Source organism: Armigeres subalbatus, chromosome 1 (assembly GCF_024139115.2).
Source record: "Armigeres subalbatus isolate Guangzhou_Male chromosome 1, GZ_Asu_2, whole genome shotgun sequence".
NCBI classification, from domain to species: Eukaryota; Metazoa; Arthropoda; class Insecta; order Diptera; family Culicidae; genus Armigeres; species Armigeres subalbatus.
Genome location: NC_085139.1, coordinates 96,928,779 through 96,949,410, shown reverse-complemented (window position 1 = coordinate 96,949,410; position 20,632 = coordinate 96,928,779). Strand labels below are relative to the sequence as shown.

Sequence of the window (20,632 nt, the reverse complement as noted above, 5' to 3'; positions counted from 1 at the left end):
AGTCCGTACAACTATTGAGAACGCTCACGCCTTTGCTAACGCACTCGACGTTAGTACACACAACATCGATTTCAAGGGTGGTAACCTCACCACCCACCGATCGCAAACTATGATAGTAACCTAGCGGTCCCAGAGGCGTCGCGTGCTCAATTCTTAAACCTGTGCACTATTTTAATATTTCGAGAAAAACATATAAAAGGGACCTGAAATGATAAACAAATAATTTTCCAGCGCGTTTCTCAATATGTTTGCTTATTTTGTTGCATCTAATTGGTTCTTAGCTACTTCTTATTTTCTGAATTAACTCAAACCTAACTAAACTTCAAAGTGATTTAAGTAAAATAAAAAATTACTACCATCAGAATCGTTTCCAATGTGACAAATAAGCAATATATCTATTAGGAAATTATTGAGCTGGCACTTTCAATTCTAATTTGAGTTATTCGTAAAATGATACGAAGTTTTAAATACAGAAAAGGAAATTGGAATATATCAATCATGCAAAGGCACTAATAATAATTTGTAATTAACATGTCATATCAAAAAAATAAAGTCTGTACAATAAAGAGAACAATGAAGTTCATAGCCCTTACTCTTCTCAATTAATAATTATTCTATTTACAATTTTTATCTTTGATCAATATTCTGGACTGGACATATGTCGAGAAGTTTTCCGTCCATCAGCATGGAAACTTGCTCATAAAAAATTTCATAAATTTGTGTGGACCATTGACATTTGACCTCCCTAACTAAATATATTGGGTTTCTACAAAAAAAAACCTTTTAAAATAAATTTCTTTAAAAATGTTGACCCGTTTCATATTCTCGCTAATTCTGCGACAATATAGATTTTCATCAGAAGATGAAATGTCTGTTTCTTCTTCTTATTGGCAAATGTCTGTTTACAATATGTTAATATTGTCGGATACTTCAATGTCTAATATAATAAGTGTATTTGAAAACAGGCTTTATTGCGCTTATTAGCAGATGGCAATAATTGCCATTATGTCTGTTTAAATTGAGCTAATGTCGCGTTAGTATTATCGAACAGTACATTATCGTCAGGATTATTGGATGTGTAAACGGGCCATTCCATTTAACATCAAATATGAAAAGCGCTTTTACTTCGCGTTGCTTATACAAAGCGGAACTTTCGTCATGGAACGCTTTGGGGAAGCAGAAATTCTCGCGCTTTAGGGCCGATGCCCATGTAGCGTTTTTTCAACGCTGCGTGCACGGGGCGTTGAAAAAACGCAGGTGTGCATCGGTGCGGCGACGCTGCGTTACCGCTTTTTCCCGATGCACACAAAAAACGCTACGTGGGCATCGGCCCTTACTCTTCTCTTTCGATTTTGTTCCGATCGCGCTCTCTTCATCGAATCGCGCATGCGCTGTTTCAAGCGGTTGTCGATAGGCACCAAACCGTGCAGTGCACTGCCTGCGAGGAACGCTTTGACTACCTATACATCGCCGATTGCGGTTAGAGCAGATGATCCACACATACAAAATAATGCGTGTATGATGTATGACCAGGGCTTGCAACCCATTGAAGATGAGCAAACCACGCATGCTTCCTTCTCTTGCTTGCTTCATAAGCAGCCAGTGGTAGTGAGGAAACCAATTCGGCAAGCAACACGAAGCTTCGATGCTCTTGTCACACATAAGCTACTGAATCATACATGTTCGTTGTTTGATCGCCTACCGAGGGAAGCGATTGTAACGAACTCTTGTGTTGATTAGGAATGGGCGTTTTTCGGAAAAATATCGATACTGCCGAATCGATGTTTTTATTGTCAAAAAATCGATGCTGAAAAATATCGGCGTTGAAACATCGATATTCCGATATATCGATACGCCCGAAAAATAAAAATTAAAAGCACGAGCAAAAAAAAAAAAAAAACAGGGATAGTTTAGTTTTTTCATTTCAGGTCATCGAATCGCACATCAAAGTTTCGCTGTTTCGCAGTTTTAACAGATTGTGCCTAATGTGCTATATTTTTAATTCAAAAATCGAAATCCGATATCCGCTAGAAAAATCGATACAGTCAAATATCGAACTTAAAAAATCGATACGAAATATCGATTAATCGGAGCGAAAATATCGATTCCCGATATATCGTATCGGTATCGCCCATTCCTAGTGTTGATGTCACTCCTGCGTTGTGTTACGGGAGAAGATGAAACATAACAAAGCAAAACAATTCTGAATTTTGCAGCTGTTCTCAGGCTGTAGCGCTTGTCTCGCTTCTCTTTGAATACATGTTTTTACGAAGCAGTTTGATCCACACGCGCATCAAAAACATGCGGTTATTTCTAAGGGTTAGAGAGTAATTGGGTATAACATATCTAATATATCTTGGAAGCGGTTAGATTTAGAAAGTAGTCGTCTTTTACAAAGTTCTTCGGAAGGTCAAAACCATTTTGTTGAAGATTAATTTAGTTTGGAATTCATTGTTCATGAGACTTTCTGCAAGATAGGATATCTCGGAATCCATACAATTTAGCAAGTAGATGTAGGATATCTCGGAATCTATTCAATTCAGAAAGAAACCGTCTTCTACAAAGTTGTTCACAAGTTTAAAACCATTATGTTAAAGATAAGCTTAGTTCAGGCAAGGTAGGATATCTCGGAATCTATTCAACTTGGAAAGTAGCCGTCATCTACAAAGTTGTTCGGAAAGTCAAAACCATTATGTTGGAGATTAGTTTAGTTCGAAATTCGCTTACCCAAAGGCACTAGTATGCATAAGACTTTCAGCAAAGTAGAATATCTTAGAATCCATACAATATAGCAAGTAGCTGTATTCTACAAATCTGTTTGGATGGTAAAAACCATTATGTTGAAGATTAGTTTAGTTCAGAATTCATCCACCCAACGGCGCTAGTGTACAAGAGACTTTCGGCAAGGTAGGATATCTCGGAATCTATTCAATTTAGAAAGAAGCCGTCTTCTACAAAGTTGTTCAAAAGATTAAAACCATTATGTTGAAGAATAGTTTAGTTCAGAGTTGATCCACCGAACGGCGCTAGTGTACATGAGATCTTCGGCAAGGTAGGATATCTCGGAACCTATTCAACTTAGAAAGTAGTTGTCTTCTAAAAAGTTTTCCGGAAAGGCAAAACCATTATGTTGAAGATTAGTTTAGTTCAGAATTCATCCACTCAATGGCGCTAGTGTACAAGAAACTTTCGGCAAGGTAGGATATTTTGGAAGCTATTCAATCTAGAAAGAAGCCGTCTTCTACAAAGTTGTTCGAAAGGTCAAAACCATCATGTTAAAGACTAGTTTAGTTCAGAATTGATCCACCGAACGGCGCTAGTGTACATGATCTTCGGCAAGGTAGGATATCTCGGAATCTATACAATTTGGCAAGTAGCTGTATACTACAAATTTGTTTGTTTGTGACATGTATAAGCTGACACGTGAGTACCTTTAGGTAAACGTGACACCCGGATTGACAACCACAAGCTGAGAGCCATAAAGAGCATCAGGTCGGTCAGCTGTCAAAAGTGCAGGTGAGCACCGTTATTGATTGATTTTGTTGTCGTTTGATTGGACTGACGTCTTTTTTAATTGATAAATCAGATAAATCAATAGTTAGATTAAGGGTACATTCACAAATTACATAACGCTAAAGTGACCATTTTCAGCCCCCACCCACCCTCTCGTAACGTATTTTGTATGGAAGGGTTCTGAAATTTGTATGGGCCGTATTTGTGAATGGCTAGTGAATGGTGAATTTGGCCTAGTTAGTTAAGCTAAGTTTTTACAAATTTGATCCAGACTATCTTTTGAAAAAGGCCAAATTTTTTTATTGATTTTTTCAAATGGATACAATCAAAAAACGACGCATCCTACAAAAAAATGTTGTATGGGTGACTATCGCAAAATCAGTCAAAGTTTCTAATAAAGATATTGGAAACAATTCAAATTGAGCCCTACACTGAAAAAATCAGTTTTAAAAATTAAAACTCGATTTGCGAAAAAAACGCCTTTTTTGATTTGAATAAAATTGTGTCTCACGATAGGTGATTATGTTTCCTACCAACCGTCTATACATCGCAAGCTGGGCACTTTGAAGGAAAAAAAGTTTTTCTAACAAAAACTTTTTCTTGTAGAAATTATTTTCAGTGTATTTTTATCCGTTGCGATTAGTTACGACCTAAATATTGTACTCGACTTGACTGTACAGGAATATTTTAATATATGTATGTATGTATGTATATGTAAATTCCACTGACACTCCTTGACACTGAAAAAAAATCAATTCCGACAAGAAAAATTTGTTGTTAGAAAAACTTTTTTCCCTTGAAAGTGTCAAGCTTGCGATGTATGGACGATTGGTAGGGAACATAATTTCCTATCTTGAGACACAATTTCATACAAATCAAAAAAAAGCGTTTTTCGCAAATCGAGTTTTAATTTTAAAACTGTCTAAGACGAATTAAGTACTGTCCATTTAATTCCACTAGTTAACTAGTGGAATTAAATGGACAGTACTTAATTCGTCTTAGACGGTTTAATACATTCCCCTAAAAGAGCTTAATATATTTTTCTTTTAAAACTGATTTTTTTCAGTGTAGGGCTCAATTTGAATTGTTTCCGATATCTTTATTAGAAATTTTGACTGATTTTGCGATAGTCACCCATACAACTTTTTTTTGTAGGATGCGTCGTTTTTTTATTGTATCCATTTGAAAAAATCAATAAAAAAATTTGGCCTTTTTCAAAAGATAGTCTGGATCAAATTTGGATGTACTTTTCTTTTTACAGCACCTATTGCACAAAAAGTCAACATAAACAATAACAACACTTAAATGTTCCCAAAAGTTCTATTTTGGCTTCATGTATTTTTATTACAGCAAAAATCCATTAATTTCCGCTAAGTGAATTATTCCATTGCTGACGAGCGTTGATTTCGAACCAAACACCGCATAGGTCAAGTGATCATCACGATAGTCAAGATGACACGGATATGACAACCACAACATCAGGAAAGTTTTCCTATCATTCATGCTGGTGATCACAGCCAGAAGAAGTGAAGACATGGTGAGTGACCAAGCGCTAGTTGCTAAAATGTCACTTTCATGGTGATCGTTACACCAAGCATGTGAGATCCACATTGAGCATCACAATTGAGTACTTGACACATGACCTGGATTTTGTTATTGTCACGCTTTGCGTGCCTTGAACGGTGACACTTTGCTGCACTGATCACAACTCTCTGAATATCACAGATTCTGAGATATCTAATTCAACTGGTTGTCTCATAGACGCTAGTGTCACCATGCGGATGAATTACGAATTAATGAGATATTCTCCGGGTTTAATCTTTCGAACAACTTTGTAGAATATCACAACTGTCTAAATTTTACAGACTCCGAGATATCTTATTCAACTGGTTGTGTCATAGACGCTAGTGCCACCATGCGGATGAATTCCAAATTATTTAAATGTTGTCCACAATGGGTTTGATCTTTCGAACAACTTTGTAGAATATCACAACTGTCCAAATTTCACAGACTCCGAGATATCTTATTCAACTGGTTGTCTCATAGACGATAGCGCCACCATGCGGATGAATTCCAAATTATTGAAATGTTGTTCACAATGGGTTTGATCTTTCGAACAACTTTGTAGAATATCACAACTGTCTAAATTTCACAGACTCCGAGATGTCTTATTCAACTGGTTGACTCATAGACGCTAGCGCAACAATGCGGATGAATTCTAAGTTATTTAAATGTTGTCCACAATGGGTTTGATATTTTAAACAACTTTGTAGAATATCACAACTCTCGAAATTTCACAGATTCCGAGATATCTTATTCAACTGGTTGTCTCACAACACAAGCCTACTAAATAAATATTGACAAAATTTTCTATTGCAAAATAAAATAACCCATCTAATGGGTGGCTACTAAATGGCGGGAATGGAAAGAAAGGCTCGGGAAGAAAACTACAAAGAAGTGCAGCTCAATCTGATTTACGTTATTATAAAGAGTAATCCTTTGTATTTAAACTTAGATTAATGAATGGTAATATATGATCCGTGGTCCGCTGTGCGGCGTAGTTTAATCTTGCATGACCGCTGGCGTGATGCCATTTACGGATGCTGCTTCTTATCCTACTGATGAGTTGCTTCGTGTCTTGAAATTCCCATTTTTTAGTTAAAAATTTAGGTGCATTCCCTATGCTCCACCATTCTTTTTAATGCACGCTTCCAGCGTGCGAATTGTGAACGTATGTTGATTGTGTCTATACGCTCTCTTACTACAGTACTGAACGAATTAAACATGTATCTCCTCAGTGCCATGTTGTAGCATGAAGCAATCCTTCTCGGTCCCGACCCGTAGAAATGGAACTTCCGAGCAAAACAAACCAGTAAATAATGCCAGCAACACAAGCAAAGCGAGAGAGAAGCTTTGTCGCTAAATGATGTTGTGAGTAGGTTGCAACACCAAGCAACAATACTTCATACGCAAAAATGAAGCACAACAGCTCTCTCGTGCAGTATTTGTGCGACAAACATAGTACATCGAATATGTGTATCTCCTCTCTTTCGACGAATCTGAGAAATTCCATGCAACAAATTATCATAGAGTATATTCACAAATCTGCACTTTTTACAAGCCCTGTGTATGACAAAACGTTCTCGGCTGAAAGTTCCGTGTTGATACAACATGTGGTGTCGGTGGGTCGGTTCGGTATCGTAGAGAAAAATATAACGCGTTCCCATCGCAGCATTTGGTTGCCTCACATCACATGCCGCCTATAAAAAACATGCATATTTTCCGTTTATGTATCTAATAGTAAAATTTGCATGAAACATCTTTCAAATGCACATACTTCAAATACATGCTTGAATTAGAAAGACAAAAAATCTATCTATAGTTTAAATGTTGGGGATAAAATTGCAACATGTGCAGTGCACAGGTTGCACATGCGGACGCGACGCCTCTGAGCGGTCCATATCATAATCTCACGTTGGAGACGAGCACCCCGACAACAACCATCGCGCATCAATCGCAATGACCTCTATATCTACATACGGAGGTCCCCGCCGCCCACCCGCGACATGGTAGTTGTCAGGGTGAGCGAAGTGTTCACTGCACCGCACCACAGATGCCCCTACTGCATTCGTTGGTTTTGTTCAAGACGCCACCACCGCTGTAGTTTCGACATAATTGTTGCTGTGTTCACCGCATCCCATATAACTTCATCCCGGCACATACTCTCGACGAGGTTGTCAGGGCTTGTATCCATGCCGCTGACAAGCAGCATGGCATTGCGTTCTACGTCGACCAGCATCCGTGTCGTATATCAACACCCTATTCTGAAAATAACTTTTCAGTATCCTGCACAGGTAATCCGGAACTCTCAATCAATCGGTGCAGGGAGTCAGCAATACTCAATAGCTGCCCAGCTAGCATTATTAAACGCATTTTTTACATCAAGTGTAATCAATGCGCCTCGCCTCCGGTATACAGGCTTCGGTATACAGAAACATTCATTGTGGGGGGTGAAAATAATAAAGTCATGTGCTGACTGTCGTCTACTTGGTCGTGGCTGCTGCTGCGGCTGCCGTGGTTTGGTTTTTCTTTGACTGCGTGGCAGAATGAATGATATTTCCCGTCCCTTGACAGATCAGATACCTTGGAGCAGCCTGACAGGTGCGAACTTGATGGCCTTCAGCTCCACACCTGCGGCATAGCTTACTGCGATCAGACCCTTTACAGTCATATGACTTATGACCGTTGGCAAGACACCTGAAGCAGGTCTGAGGCGGTTGGCTTATACTTAGCGGACATACCGACCAACCCACTTTCACTTTAGCCCTATCCATTACCTTTTTGGCCTCAGCCTGAGGTACTTGGAATAATGCAACCTGCATTCCCGCGTAGCTTTTGCGTAACCGAACCGCAGATTCCTGGATCTCGACATTGCACTGATCTCTCAGTGCGTCGACCAGGTCTCTGGCCTCGGTTACTTCATCCAGGCCCTTGCACTGGATGTTCGAGACTGGGCATAAGGCTCTTACTTGAACCCCATCACTTTTCTGAGCAGATCCCGCTTCAAGACGAGGATCATCTCGCCTTTCCGCGTCCTTCGGGTGCAGTTGCCATCCCCTCCTAGGCCAGAGAGTTTATCGTTAACTCTCATGGCCTTCAATACTTCAGCGTAGCTTTTATCGTCAGTCTTGGCGATAATTGCCTCGCCTCTGTCTTTACGCTTACCACTGCCATTGGAAAGCGCGCCCGTATTCTCCTGGGCTCTACCCTTCTTAGCAGTGATGCGCACCGTTCCACCTGCCGCACTGTTTGCGGCCTGCTGACCTTTCCTCCTCATTTTCTTGGGGTTCACGACCTCCCTCCAGGGTAGGTCTTCCTCCCGGCGAGCTTCAGTGGTCCTCGTTGGTAGAGGCCTGGTTTCTCCGGCTTGGGAGAGCCGGCGTTCCGCTCAACGTTCTCCCGTCTTTCCCGCTTAGGAGCTGCTGCCTTCTCGGTAGCTTCGGAGTCGCCCCTGTCACGGCCATCCTTCTGCGGTGTTTTTCGGTCTGGCTCTCCGTCAACCATTTCCTTTCAGCCAGGAGGCAAACCTTCGATTCAGCCTCCTATTTTTCCTTCTCCACCTGGTGATCCGCCAGTTTCCGCTCCTTCGTAAGTTTGCGGATTTCTCGCTCCGCACTCTTACTGGCTTCTAGTAGGGTCCTCCACTCGGACTTGGCCTCCACTACTAGGGCACAGAGTGCCTGTACAGCAAGTTTGAGGTCTTTGTTGTAATTAACACGGTTGTCCAGGAACGACATGATCACGTCCGAAATATCCGTGATCACCTCCATCGTCTGACCACTGCATTCTTCGTGGTTCGCCATCACCGAATTGATGACTCGGGTCAGGGTGGGGCCGTCCATCTTCACTTCGACCGGCACCTCCTCAGATCATCTACGGGCTTTCCATCGACTTCCCCCGGCGATCTTTGGGGAGTCCTCTCAAGCCCACTGCGTCGATTTGATCCCCCTTGCGGCTGCTGTCGAATCCTGCTGGTGTAGTCGCCCTCGCGATCCCATGGTTATCTACAGTCTATACCAGGCTTGTAAAATGTCATCCGCATGAGGCATGTCACATCTGATGCTGGAGAATGAAAAAATTCCAAAATGTCACGTGTCATTTGACATAATGTCATTTGAATGACATTTTGCCTCCCACGCCCCAGATTACATATTTACAGCAATGTCTTTTTAGACAAAGTTGTAGGCACATTCAAGCGCTATAAGTTCGTCATACATCATGAATTGATAGCTACCTTCTGGAAAAAGGGAATAGCTACCTTCTGGGAAAATTATACAAACGAATGCAAATGACATTTTACAACACTGGACTCTATACATACCTTGCGGCATGCAGGGAGGCCATGCGAGGGTTGACATTTTTGTGCTCAGAGCCGGATCAGCGCTAGTCAGGAAAGAGCATCTTAGCCTACTCACACTCAGCTGGCAACGGAGTGGCAAGATTGTACCGCGTGCTACAATGTCCGCCACGGAAGACAGCCTGACCATTAGCCCATTCGCCGTTTCAGGTCGGTGCCACCCGGCCTTACTAAGAGAATAGAACAACCAGACTACCAGCCCTAGTCCAATAACATGCAATCAGTATACCATAATCAGGATCTTACTGGGATCAACCCTGATCTGCCGATGGCACTCCCTGGGCTTGTGCTTTTGAAGCGGCACACAGCTGCTTTGATATAGTCTGCTTACGGACACTTGTGTTTTTTTTTGAGAGATTCAGCAGAGCCCACTGTTCCCTGAGTGACAGACCCCAGGGGAGGGGTAGTCAAGCCGTTGGACGGCTGCCCTAGCCTCATGACATAAGAATGCACGCCCTTGGACTGCTGCCCCAGCCTCATGATATACGAATGCAAAAATGGTAACTTGGCTTAGAAAGCTCGCGGTTAATAATTGTGGAAGTGCTGATTGAACGCCTAGCAGCTAGGCGGGAATGTCCTAGTGGGAGATATAATGCCATTAAGAAGAAGATATACGCTAAAGGATCCATTAATGGGAATCCCAGCAATAATGGGACAATTATGCTTCCACCGGCAATTCACAAGAATGGTGACAATTAAAGAAATTTAAAAAAAATCCCCTTCAAATTTTGTGCAATTTCCTGAGAAAATCCCAAAGAATTTGCAAATAAATTTCCGTGAATTTTCAGTGGAAATTTTGGCAAATTTCTCCTAAAAATTGCGGATAATTTTATATACGGAAATTGCAAAGATTTTTTTTATAGCAACTCGTAGAATTTTTATTTGAAAATTTAAATAATTTTCCTTGGGAATTCCGTATAATATTTTCCGAATAACTTTCTATGGTCAGTCTGACGAATTTCACGTGGAAATAACAAAGAATGTCCCACGGACTTCCTACTTGCAAAGAATTACAGATTGTTTTCAAAAAAAAAGTTTACGTAGACTGTTGGTATATCCTCCGTCCCCCTACGTAGACTGTTTCGAAACCCCCAATTTTCATCAATAATTAGAAAATTTAGAGTTGCTAGATTTTTTAATCGTTTATGCTAATTGTGGTCCATAGAATTGAATTGGATGAGCGTTCAACAATGTTTCCATTTCAGCAGTTCATCCAATAACTACATAGAGCTTAGGCCTTAAGGTCTGTGCGCGTATCCAAACAGCTGTTATCTCTTTTTCAAAATGGATAATGCGCTTTGTATTCTATAGAACCAAATTTGGTAAACCCTCAAAAATAATATAATTCCAGGTCTTCTGAGAATTTTCTTGCTAAATCTTTCCAAAAATGATTCATATTCTATGCGATATAGGTAATAAAAAAACGTCTCCCATTTATCTCGAACAATAGGGTCCCTCCTTAGCCGCGCGGCTACAAAGCAAGACAATGCTGAGGGTGGATGGGTTCAATTCCCGGTGCAGGTCTAGGCAATTTTCGGATTGGAAATTGTCTCGACTTCCCTGGGCATAAAAGTATCATCGTGTTAGCCTCATGATATACAAATGCAGAAATGGTAATTTGGCTTAGAAACCTTGCAGGTAATAACTATGGAAGTGAATGAATACTAAGCTGCGAGGCGGCTCTGTCCCAGTGTGGGGATGTAATGCCAATAAGAAGAAGAAGATGTTATTTCGAACAATATTCAATATTATTCAATCATGTGTTCTACTCCTGATTAATTTAATTATAGATCCCAAGATACAGTACTAGGTGCTCCAATCTGCCAAGTTTGTGGAAGAGAAGAAGGCGGGGGTGAAAAATTTATTTTCAGTGCAAAACGAAAACAAACGGTTGTATGTCAATGCCCAGAATACCAATCCCCAGAATCAGTTCCCCAGAATGGTATTTCCCAGAATTCCATTTCCCAGAACGACCAATTCTCCAGAATGATATTCCCCAGAATGCACCATTTCCCCGAAAAAAATCCCCAGAATGACCCATTCCCCAGAAAAAAAAAAACACGAATGACCCATTCCCCAGAAACCAATAACCCAGAATGACCCGTTCCCCAGAAAAAGGTATCAGTCTTAGAAACTATGTTTTTCGCTGACATTTCTATTATTTAAATATACTAGATTCTATATTTCTATGCAAAAATACTTATATTGAAGTACGCATTTGCCCGGGATGAAGCAAAAGAGTAGATGACTCCTTCTTTAAAAGTATGCGTTTGCCCGGGATGAAGCAAAAGAGTAGATGACTCCATCTTTAAAAGTACACATTTGCCCGAAAAAAGGCAAAAGAGTGGACGATTCCTTTAAAAGTATGCATTTGCCCGGGATGAAGCAAAAGAGTAGATGACTCCTTCTTTCAAAGTATGCATTTGCCCTAAAAAAGGCAAAAGAGTAGATGACTCCTTCAAAAGTAAGCCTTTTTCCGAAAGACGGCAGAAAACTAGATGTTCCTTTTTTTCAAAGATCGCAAAAGTCGAAACGTATATGACTTCTTTTCTACGCATACGAACGGAATAAGATAAATGACCTGATGATTCCATCTTTTAATGCTCACGATTTCTCCTTATAACGAGAAAGCATGCACGCATTTGGTTGGAAGAAATCTAATGAGTAGATCATTCCTCCATTCAAAGTACGCATTTGAAAAAAAAACTTTAAACAATCACAATTTTTCAGGAATAAGGCAAATTAGCACATCATTTCTTCATTTAAAAAAGTTGAATTGAAATTTACCCGGTATTAGCTTCTGCCTAGAGTTTTTATGATTCTTTTAATTTGTATGCCAAATGGTCGTTATGCCAAATGCCCTAAAATCATTATGACTGTTTTACTTGCCAAACGGTCGTTATGTCAAATGGTATTTATGCCAAATGGCCCCTGGCCATTCAACTCGGTATGCCAAATGGCATTATGCCAAACGGACTTATGCCAAACGACATCGTATTTAGTATTCATACGAACTTTTTGTGTGGTATTTAGTCAAATCTAGGAAATGTTGCATTCTGGGGTATGGTATTCTGGGGATTAGGACATTCTGGGGAATGTCTTTCGGGGGATGAGGGTATTCTGGGGAATGTCTTTCGGGCGATGGGGGTATTCTGGGGAATGGTTTTCTGGGGAGTAGTGCATTCAGGGGAGTTAATTTCTGGGGAATGGGTTTCTGGGGTATGACATACAATCAAACAAACCGGCTGGCTCTCCCGTACTAAAATCCAAGATGGCTGAATCGTGAATTTGGCAAATTGGAACACCTACTGGTGTATTCATCTTGATAGATACAGTCGCCTCTCCACATCTCGATATTGAAGGGACCATCGAGATAGGGAGAGATCGAAAAATGGAAGGAAAATTGAAATCGGCACTAGATACAAAAAAGCTCGTTGCTATGAAGAACGACAACAAAACAAATGTTATTTCTTGTTGTTGCTATGTTTGTTATTGTCCAAAGATGGACTGGTAGCCTAAAACTTTGAACATATCGACTTAAGGAGAGTGAATCCAGAACAAAATACGATTAGAACACATCGAGATAGAGAGATAACGAGATAGGGAGGTTATCGAGATGTAGAATGCCCAAATGTATGTAAATCGAAGGGACCGATGAAATCATCGATATAGGGAGAGATATCGAGATATAGAACATCGAGATGTAGTCAAGTCGACTGTAATAAAAATGTAGATTTCAAAGTTTCGCCTTTCGTCGCAACACCGCCCGTCGGAGTGAGTCTTTTCATGTTGACAAAACGATATGAACACCTACCTGTAAATCGTCACAGTTCTAAATACAATCATTGCTTGAAGTTGTTATTCACCACACAATAATTCTTAACTCACGCACTTCAATCCTTCTTATTGTTTCGTATCATTAGAACTTATATGAACACATATAAGCACTAACAACAGGAAAACTCTTTTCGGCACAACAATTTCTAGCCAAAATTTTAGTAGTTTTTTTTATTACATAGATATCTAATCCTTCATCGTTTATAAGAAAATTATCTAATACGTTGACGCTATCATGTTGTTTCTAATTCCCTTAATTTCAAACTAATATTGTTTTGAAGTGTTTAGAAGAAATTTCAATGAGTGAATGTATCTTCTCAAGCAAATACAAATTATTATGAATAATACCATCTGGCATCCCGTTGTCGTGGTACGATCATTTTTTTTTTCACCGCATTTTCTACCATTCCGAGAGAGAATAAGAGTAAGACGTTGTGAGATTGAGTGAAATATTGCTTATGCCGAGAACTGGTTGGAAATGTGCACTGAAATAAGTGCTGCTCATGTTCTGAAAAGGCCGACGGAGGTCCTTCGTAGCTTAGTTGGTTAAAGCACCAGTCTAGCGTACTGAGCGTCGCGAGTCCCATCGAAGGGAAAGCGGTTATCTCCAATACATTTTTCAAATCAAAATCTGTCAAATAATGTACACATTCACAATATTTGTACATCCCATCCCATAAACCGCGTCGAAAACGACCTAAACGAAAATTTTTCGTGGTTTCACGCATCCCCCGACATTTTTGATGATACATACACACGAAAAAAAACCTCAAAGAAGAATCCGCGTAAATCCCTAAATCCTTGGAAAAATAGTCGCGTAAAAACGACTCGCGTAGAATTTGTGCAGGGTGTCTACTACCTGGAAAAACCTGGAAAACCTGTAATTATCAGGGATTTTTCTTTCTACCTGGAAAATACCTGGAATTATCAGGGAATTCCCGACATGATCAGGGAAATTTCAATACTCGGTGATCATGAGTGAAATTCTTTCAAAAGATTAAAAAATCATTAAAAATGTTTGAATAAATATAACAAATAAAATTCATTGAAATGTAGTGCACGTTAATGGATCGTTGTTCCGCAAAAAACGTTTTGCCATCTCCAAAAGAATTTCTGGAGAATTTCCGAAGCTATTTCTGGTGGAATCTAAGAATCTATTCGGGAAATCAATTAGGGATTACTTTGTAAATTCTTTTGAGTATTCCCTAGGAAATTCTTTAGGAATATATTTAAAAAAAAACACTAAATTAGTTAGGATTTTTAAAAGCAATTCCTGGAGGAACTTTCGAAGTAATTTCGGGATCAGTTTTCCAAGGAATTTTTCAAAGAAATCACTAAAAGAGTGTCTATAAGAATGATTAGTAATTTTTTAAATTATTTCTGGAGGAATTTACAAGATAAAAACCGAAAAGAATTCCCGGAGGAATTTCAAAACGAATTTTCGGACGATTTTTTGTTTCTTTAAGGTTTCTTTAAGAAATTCCCGAAAGGGAACCTGAAGGTTCTTACAATAAAGCAGTAATAGAACGCTAGTGGCGCTGTAACCATTGAAATTATTCTGCCAAAATATGCTTCAATACACCCGGTTCTTTTTTTTTACACGGGTGGGGTTTAGTTGATTACGACTTTTAGCGTTGATAAAACTATTAGTTCAAGACAAAATTTTCAAAACGACTTATCTGCTTTTGTAAACAAAGATTCAAACGACGATTTGACGAATGTGATCGCACTCTCACGCAAACCAACACCATCAACAGGTAGCAGAAAGCCTCACCTACGTTTTGGTGGTGTTGGTTTGCGTGGGAGTGCGATCAGATTCGTCAAATCGACGATTGAATTTTTGTTTACAAAAGCAGATAAGTCGTTTTGATAATTTGGTATTGAGTTAATCCCATGAAAAAAATCACAAAAAATCAAAGAAAATTCAGGTGGTATTTAAAAAGCTGTGAAAAATCAGGTTAACCGGAAAATCAAAGAATACCAACCGTGTAAAAAAATATTGGGTGTAAGCTTAATAGTTTATTCAGATTACGGTTTGATGATTTATCGTAATAAATATCGTGTTAAACCTGAGAAAGAAAGTAGAATGTATGAGGATGGCATCAGGTTGTTGTTTATCATGATATTTATGATCATAAATGGCGTAATCTGAATAGGCTATAACTTGGCCGTTTGACACTTATAGTACCGGTACCTTGGCTGCTAGGTCCAAGCAAACTGCCAAATGCATCTCTAAAGGAATTTCCGGAACAATTTCACGAGATGTTTTCTAAGGTTTTAGCAAAGAAATTTTCAAATTGAATCCTGGAGGAAATTCTGAAGCAATTCTTCAAATCCGGAGGATTTTCCGATGGAATCTATGGAGAAATTTTCAAAAGAATACCTGGAGGAATTTCCTATGTGATTCCTAAAGGTATTTTGATTGAATGGCTGAAGCAATTTCTGGGTGAACTTGCGAAGGAATTCCTGGAGAAATTTCTTAAGTAATTTACAACATTTCTTATGTGAGGCTACCAAAAAATTCTTTAAAAAATATTTTTCGCAATATTCACTTTTTTGAATTGATTATTTTTCTGCTAAAATCTATATATGGCACGTTTGTTTTTACCTGGAAATTAATGTAAAACACCTGGAAAAAACCTGGAAAAATCAGGGAATTTTGTTTTTACAGATGAGTAGACACCCTGTTGTGATTCCTTTCCAGTCGCGAAATTTAATCATTATCTGTTAGGCTGGTTTCCTAAAAAAAAAGAAAGATGATGACGCCATACGCTTTATGTTGATGATAAACGCTTGGATTTACACCAAACTTCAATTGTTTCCAATTGTTCCCACAGAAAGGGCAAACATCACAGCACAAAAGACGACTGACCTATCGGGAGAATGTGGAAATATAACAACGTCCAGTAATCCTTCATCTATGGAAAATACAACCGAAAACCTCATATTGGGAACATGGAAAATGTCGAGGTTGCCCAAATTAATTGAGAAAGCTGATTATAAGATGATCGATAAATTCCTGAACAAGCATAATGTCGCAGTAGCATGCCTTCAAGATGCACAGATGAATGGGCGTAGGGCTGATACAAGGTCCTATACCTGGCACGGTGTTCCAAAGAAGAGTGGAACTGTGATGCTTATTCATAATAATCTGAAGAAAAATTGCGTACTACAACGTAATCAACAAAACACTTGCCTGTTGGAAATTAATTTATTTGGGCAATCTTTATTTATTTGTTCTGTATGTATTGGTGGTGTCGGACCCAATAATAAACCTTCTCCGAGTTTGATCAAATTTAAATCATTTATCGAAGGAATGCAACCAGAGAAGCGTGCCTGCATGATAATACTGGGACACTTTAATGCTAACATTGGATTTGAAGATTCAGCTGATATTCAAAACCTGATTGGCGAGCAACTCTTGCATCCTACCAGCGATCTCAATGGAACAGTTCTTAAACAAATGTTGAAAGAGACAAATATGAAGCTTATCAGCTCATACGGACCATTTCTGAGCGTGCAGTGCACTGGAAAAGCATTTGGCGAGCGTATACAGGTTGCGATTCATTTTATTGTTCAAAGCTATCGATCGGTTTTTAATGATGTGCTTTCTTTCAGGTTGATCACGTCATTATGCCCGATATCAATTGGCTTGTCAAGCCAAAATGTCGCACCATATGTGACGAGATGTTTGACGTCGATCGTCCAATATTATTACTTGAAACTGGCTTCATTGCTTCAAACCTGCCCACCCCAAAACCCAAAACTGAAACTGAAATTAGTTCTGCTACCACAAGGGCACCTCAAGCGAAAAAAGACTGTTTTAGTGATGCAAAGCACGTTATTTTCGCAACATGGAACGTGTCCGGATGTTTCCGGAAAGTCGATCGCAATGACGTTGACCAATACCTCCACCAACATCACGTCGACGTGGCTTGTGTTCAAGAAACGCATATGGAATCTCGTTCGCTCAGAACGATGAGTTATTTGTGGTACAACGTTAATAAACCCACAGTAAAACAAAACACCTCTGAACTAGAGAGCGGAACTGCAATATTAGTTCGTATGAAATATGCGAAACAATGCAAATTCGATCGGATTTCGGATAATATTTGTAGGATGACGATGCCGATCGCAGGAAAGGAGCTGTATGTGTATTCTGTGTATGCTCGTACAGAAGGAACTTTTTCACAACCGGATAAGGAGATCATGCATTTGCATAATATGATCAAAAATATGCCGGAATCGAAGCGAGCGAATATTATAGTTCTTGGTAATATGAACGCTCACATTGGATACAGAGATATGGCGCCCGGCTTGAGAGGGCTAGTAGGGGATTATCTGTGTCACGATTACAGCAATGCAAATGGAGAGCAAATCTTGCAGACTTTGGAAACGTATAAATTAAAGTTGGTTAGCTCCTTTGGACCATGCCCCAGCGTTAAATATACTAGCAAACATGGAGACGACGAGGAACAGGTTGTATTTGATTTGATTTAAAAACCGGTGCTGCTTCCTAATACGGTTTCTTCCAGCTCGCACACATCATTATGCCCTCGATGGGAATATTCGACCAAACTTCGTGTATGTGCATCGATAGTTTTAGCGACGGTTTTTCGAACGATCGTATACTTTTGATGAGAGCTTCGATTAAATTAGGTGAAACTTCTGGCTTTTGTAACAACGGTGAATTTGCGGAATCCGAATCTGATTCAGGTAAATCCGATCTTTATTGGGACACGATGAATGGGAACAGATCAATACAATGTTGCTAAATATCGACCGTGGTAAAAAAAAACTTCTGCAGGAAATCAGGAAGTAGATTATTGTTTAGCCATTTTCGTGTAGTAGATCCAATTGCAGGCCTGGTAGCGGATCACTATCTTCGGGTCAGTCACTAAAAAGTTATTTTTTTTCAAGCTCAAGTCACTAAAATCACTTTTCTCGTCATTATATTTAACTATTCCGATCAAAATTCGGCGTTAGAGTCCAAATGTATGGGTTGATCTCAACTTTTTTTTTTGTACCCCTTCAGACTTTGGCATTATTTGTGATACTCCTAAGGTCTTTCTGCTCGTACTCTATTCGTATTCTAATTGAAATACCCTCCTCCCTGAACCAATTAAGCATTTTCATTAGTTCCAACCCTAAAGTTATATAAATATTTTTAGACAATTCCACCAAATACTAAAAAACAGGTAAACATATATTCGTACAGGACTAATTTAGTCGCTTCTTTTATGGGATTCAGTGATGAAAAATCACAAAAAATGAGAAACAAATCAAATTCTGTTACAGTAACCCTAAATAGTTTATTGAACGAGATATTGTTGCGGTTATGATGAAGCAACCCAACGAATGAAACGTCTGGATTGGAAAGAACCAAGTATGATGCTTGTGCTTTGGCAAAACACATTTTTACTGAGGAAAAAGTTGAATGGGCGATTGATTCCTTTGAACCCTTCAAGTCGCCAGGTAGGGATGGAATTTTTCCTGTACTACTACAGAAGGGAAAGGCAACCTTAATACTTATCTTAACAAAAATATTTCAGGCTAGCTTATCATTGAGCTACATTCCAACTGGATGGCGACAAGTCAGGGTCACATTTAAAAAGGATAAAACCTCCCCGAAATTCTTTAGGCCAATAAGTTTATCATCCATTATGTTGAAAACAATGGAAAAAATAATTGACGAACACATAAAGTCAGTACATTCAAAGTTAATTGCCTATATGCCGGGTATTAAGCCACCCGGAGTGGAAATTAATTACTATGTCTGAAACTTGATTATGCATATGTACAACATGTGATAGATTTAGTTCGGAAAAGGTATTGGAGGGTAACCGCCCTTCGGTGGGCTTTGATCCCACGACCCCAGTTCGCTAGACAGGTGCTTTCCCTACTAAGCTACGAAGGACCTCCGTCGTCCACCGCAGCTTAGCGGGTACTGATGAAACCAAATTCCCAGCACCAGGTACCAGCCGAACTCTCTCAATACATTTTCAGAACCAACTCTCTCAAATGTATTTTTGTACACATGCCAATCAATGTTGGAAAAACTTCAAAGACTAGCAACTCTTTCAATGACTGGTGCAATGAGGAGCACACCAACGAAAGCACTGGAAGCACTACTCTATCTACTTCCCTTGCATCAGTTGATACAATTAGAAGCGGAGAAGAGTGCTTTAAAAAGAAAAATAAGAAGACAGGCACACCGTCTTCGACCAGAGGTCGTACAGACTGAACACTCAACACCTAGACAACGGACAGAACACATAACACCCAGTGGACCGGTGGAGAATTTTTCGATCACGAAAAGTTTCCTCCTTACCGGGGCGGGAATCGAACCCATGCGTCTAGACGATTGACGTCGCTAACCGCACGGCCACGAATCCCAGGATAAAGAGATCCGTAAACCTCTCCGAAGGTGACATGATAGGACACCTGAGTACATATTCTAAAAACTATTAGAATAAACCCCTTAGTGTCGAACAATGAAGATTGGATGAAAAAAATACAACTTCACTCGACAGTATTCGATCCAGGACGTCACTCGTGGCAACAGGGGAGGCCAGACCTCCGACCAACCTCGATTATTTTTTATACGGATGGTTCAAGAATGAACAAGACGTATGAACTCCTATGGGATCATGGCCAACTGTATTCCAAGCAGAAATTCAAGCAATACTAGAATGCTCCTCAATATGCTTACGCAGAAACTAAAGACATTCAAAAATATGCATAATGTCCGACAGTTAAGCAGCTTTAAATGCTCTGAAATCGGCAACATGCACATCCAAAACTGTTTGGGAGTGTATTCAGTAACTCCAAAAATTGTCTTGTCGTAATAAAGTCAGTTATGGAGATCTTTCAAGTCGGCCCTTTACACCACCGGAGGTGTACAGGATCCATAAGTAAGTAAGTAAAGTAATAAAGTCAATTTATATTGGGTCACTGCGGAATTGATGGAAACGAAAGAGCCGATAAATTGGCAAGGCTCGGGTCATCTCAGGATTTTGTGGGACCAGAACCTTTTTGTGCTACATCCGCCTCTTCTCTTAGAGCAGAGTTGAAGACTTGGGAATCTTCGAAGGTTGTAACCAATTGGAGTAGCACGTTTATTGCTAGGCAATCGAAGCGATTTATCACTCCGAACGTTTCAGTGACTCGCTAAATCTTAAATCTTTCTAAAAAAGATTTTTGCATGTATACCGGTCTTATAACAGGCCACTGTCAGAGCCATTATCACTTGAAGCTGTTAGGAAACTTCAAGATGATGCTTGTCGCTTTTGTGAGGACTCTGAATATCTTTTATGCCGATGTCCGGCACTTTTTAATCAAAGACGTAAGTTCTTCAAGAAATCT

At 39.6% G+C, this 20,632-nt stretch overlaps 1 protein-coding gene across 5 annotated transcripts in view; it reads left to right on the top strand.

The window, feature by feature from the left end:
• The window catches only part of LOC134203312 (uncharacterized), a 73,163-nt gene that overhangs the window by 26,580 nt on the left and 25,951 nt on the right, over positions 1-20,632 (top strand). For 3 of the 5 annotated variants that reach the window (XM_062678197.1, XM_062678189.1, XM_062678209.1), the window contains 3 exons: positions 16,105-16,823; positions 16,886-17,746; positions 17,803-17,983. The exons of the other annotated variants lie outside the window; for them this stretch is intronic. In XM_062678197.1, coding sequence (XP_062534181.1) covers positions 16,105-16,823; positions 16,886-17,746; positions 17,803-17,983 — 1,761 coding nt within the window. The remainder of the gene's footprint in view (positions 1-16,104; positions 16,824-16,885; positions 17,747-17,802; positions 17,984-20,632) is intronic. 5 annotated transcript variants of the gene reach the window in all.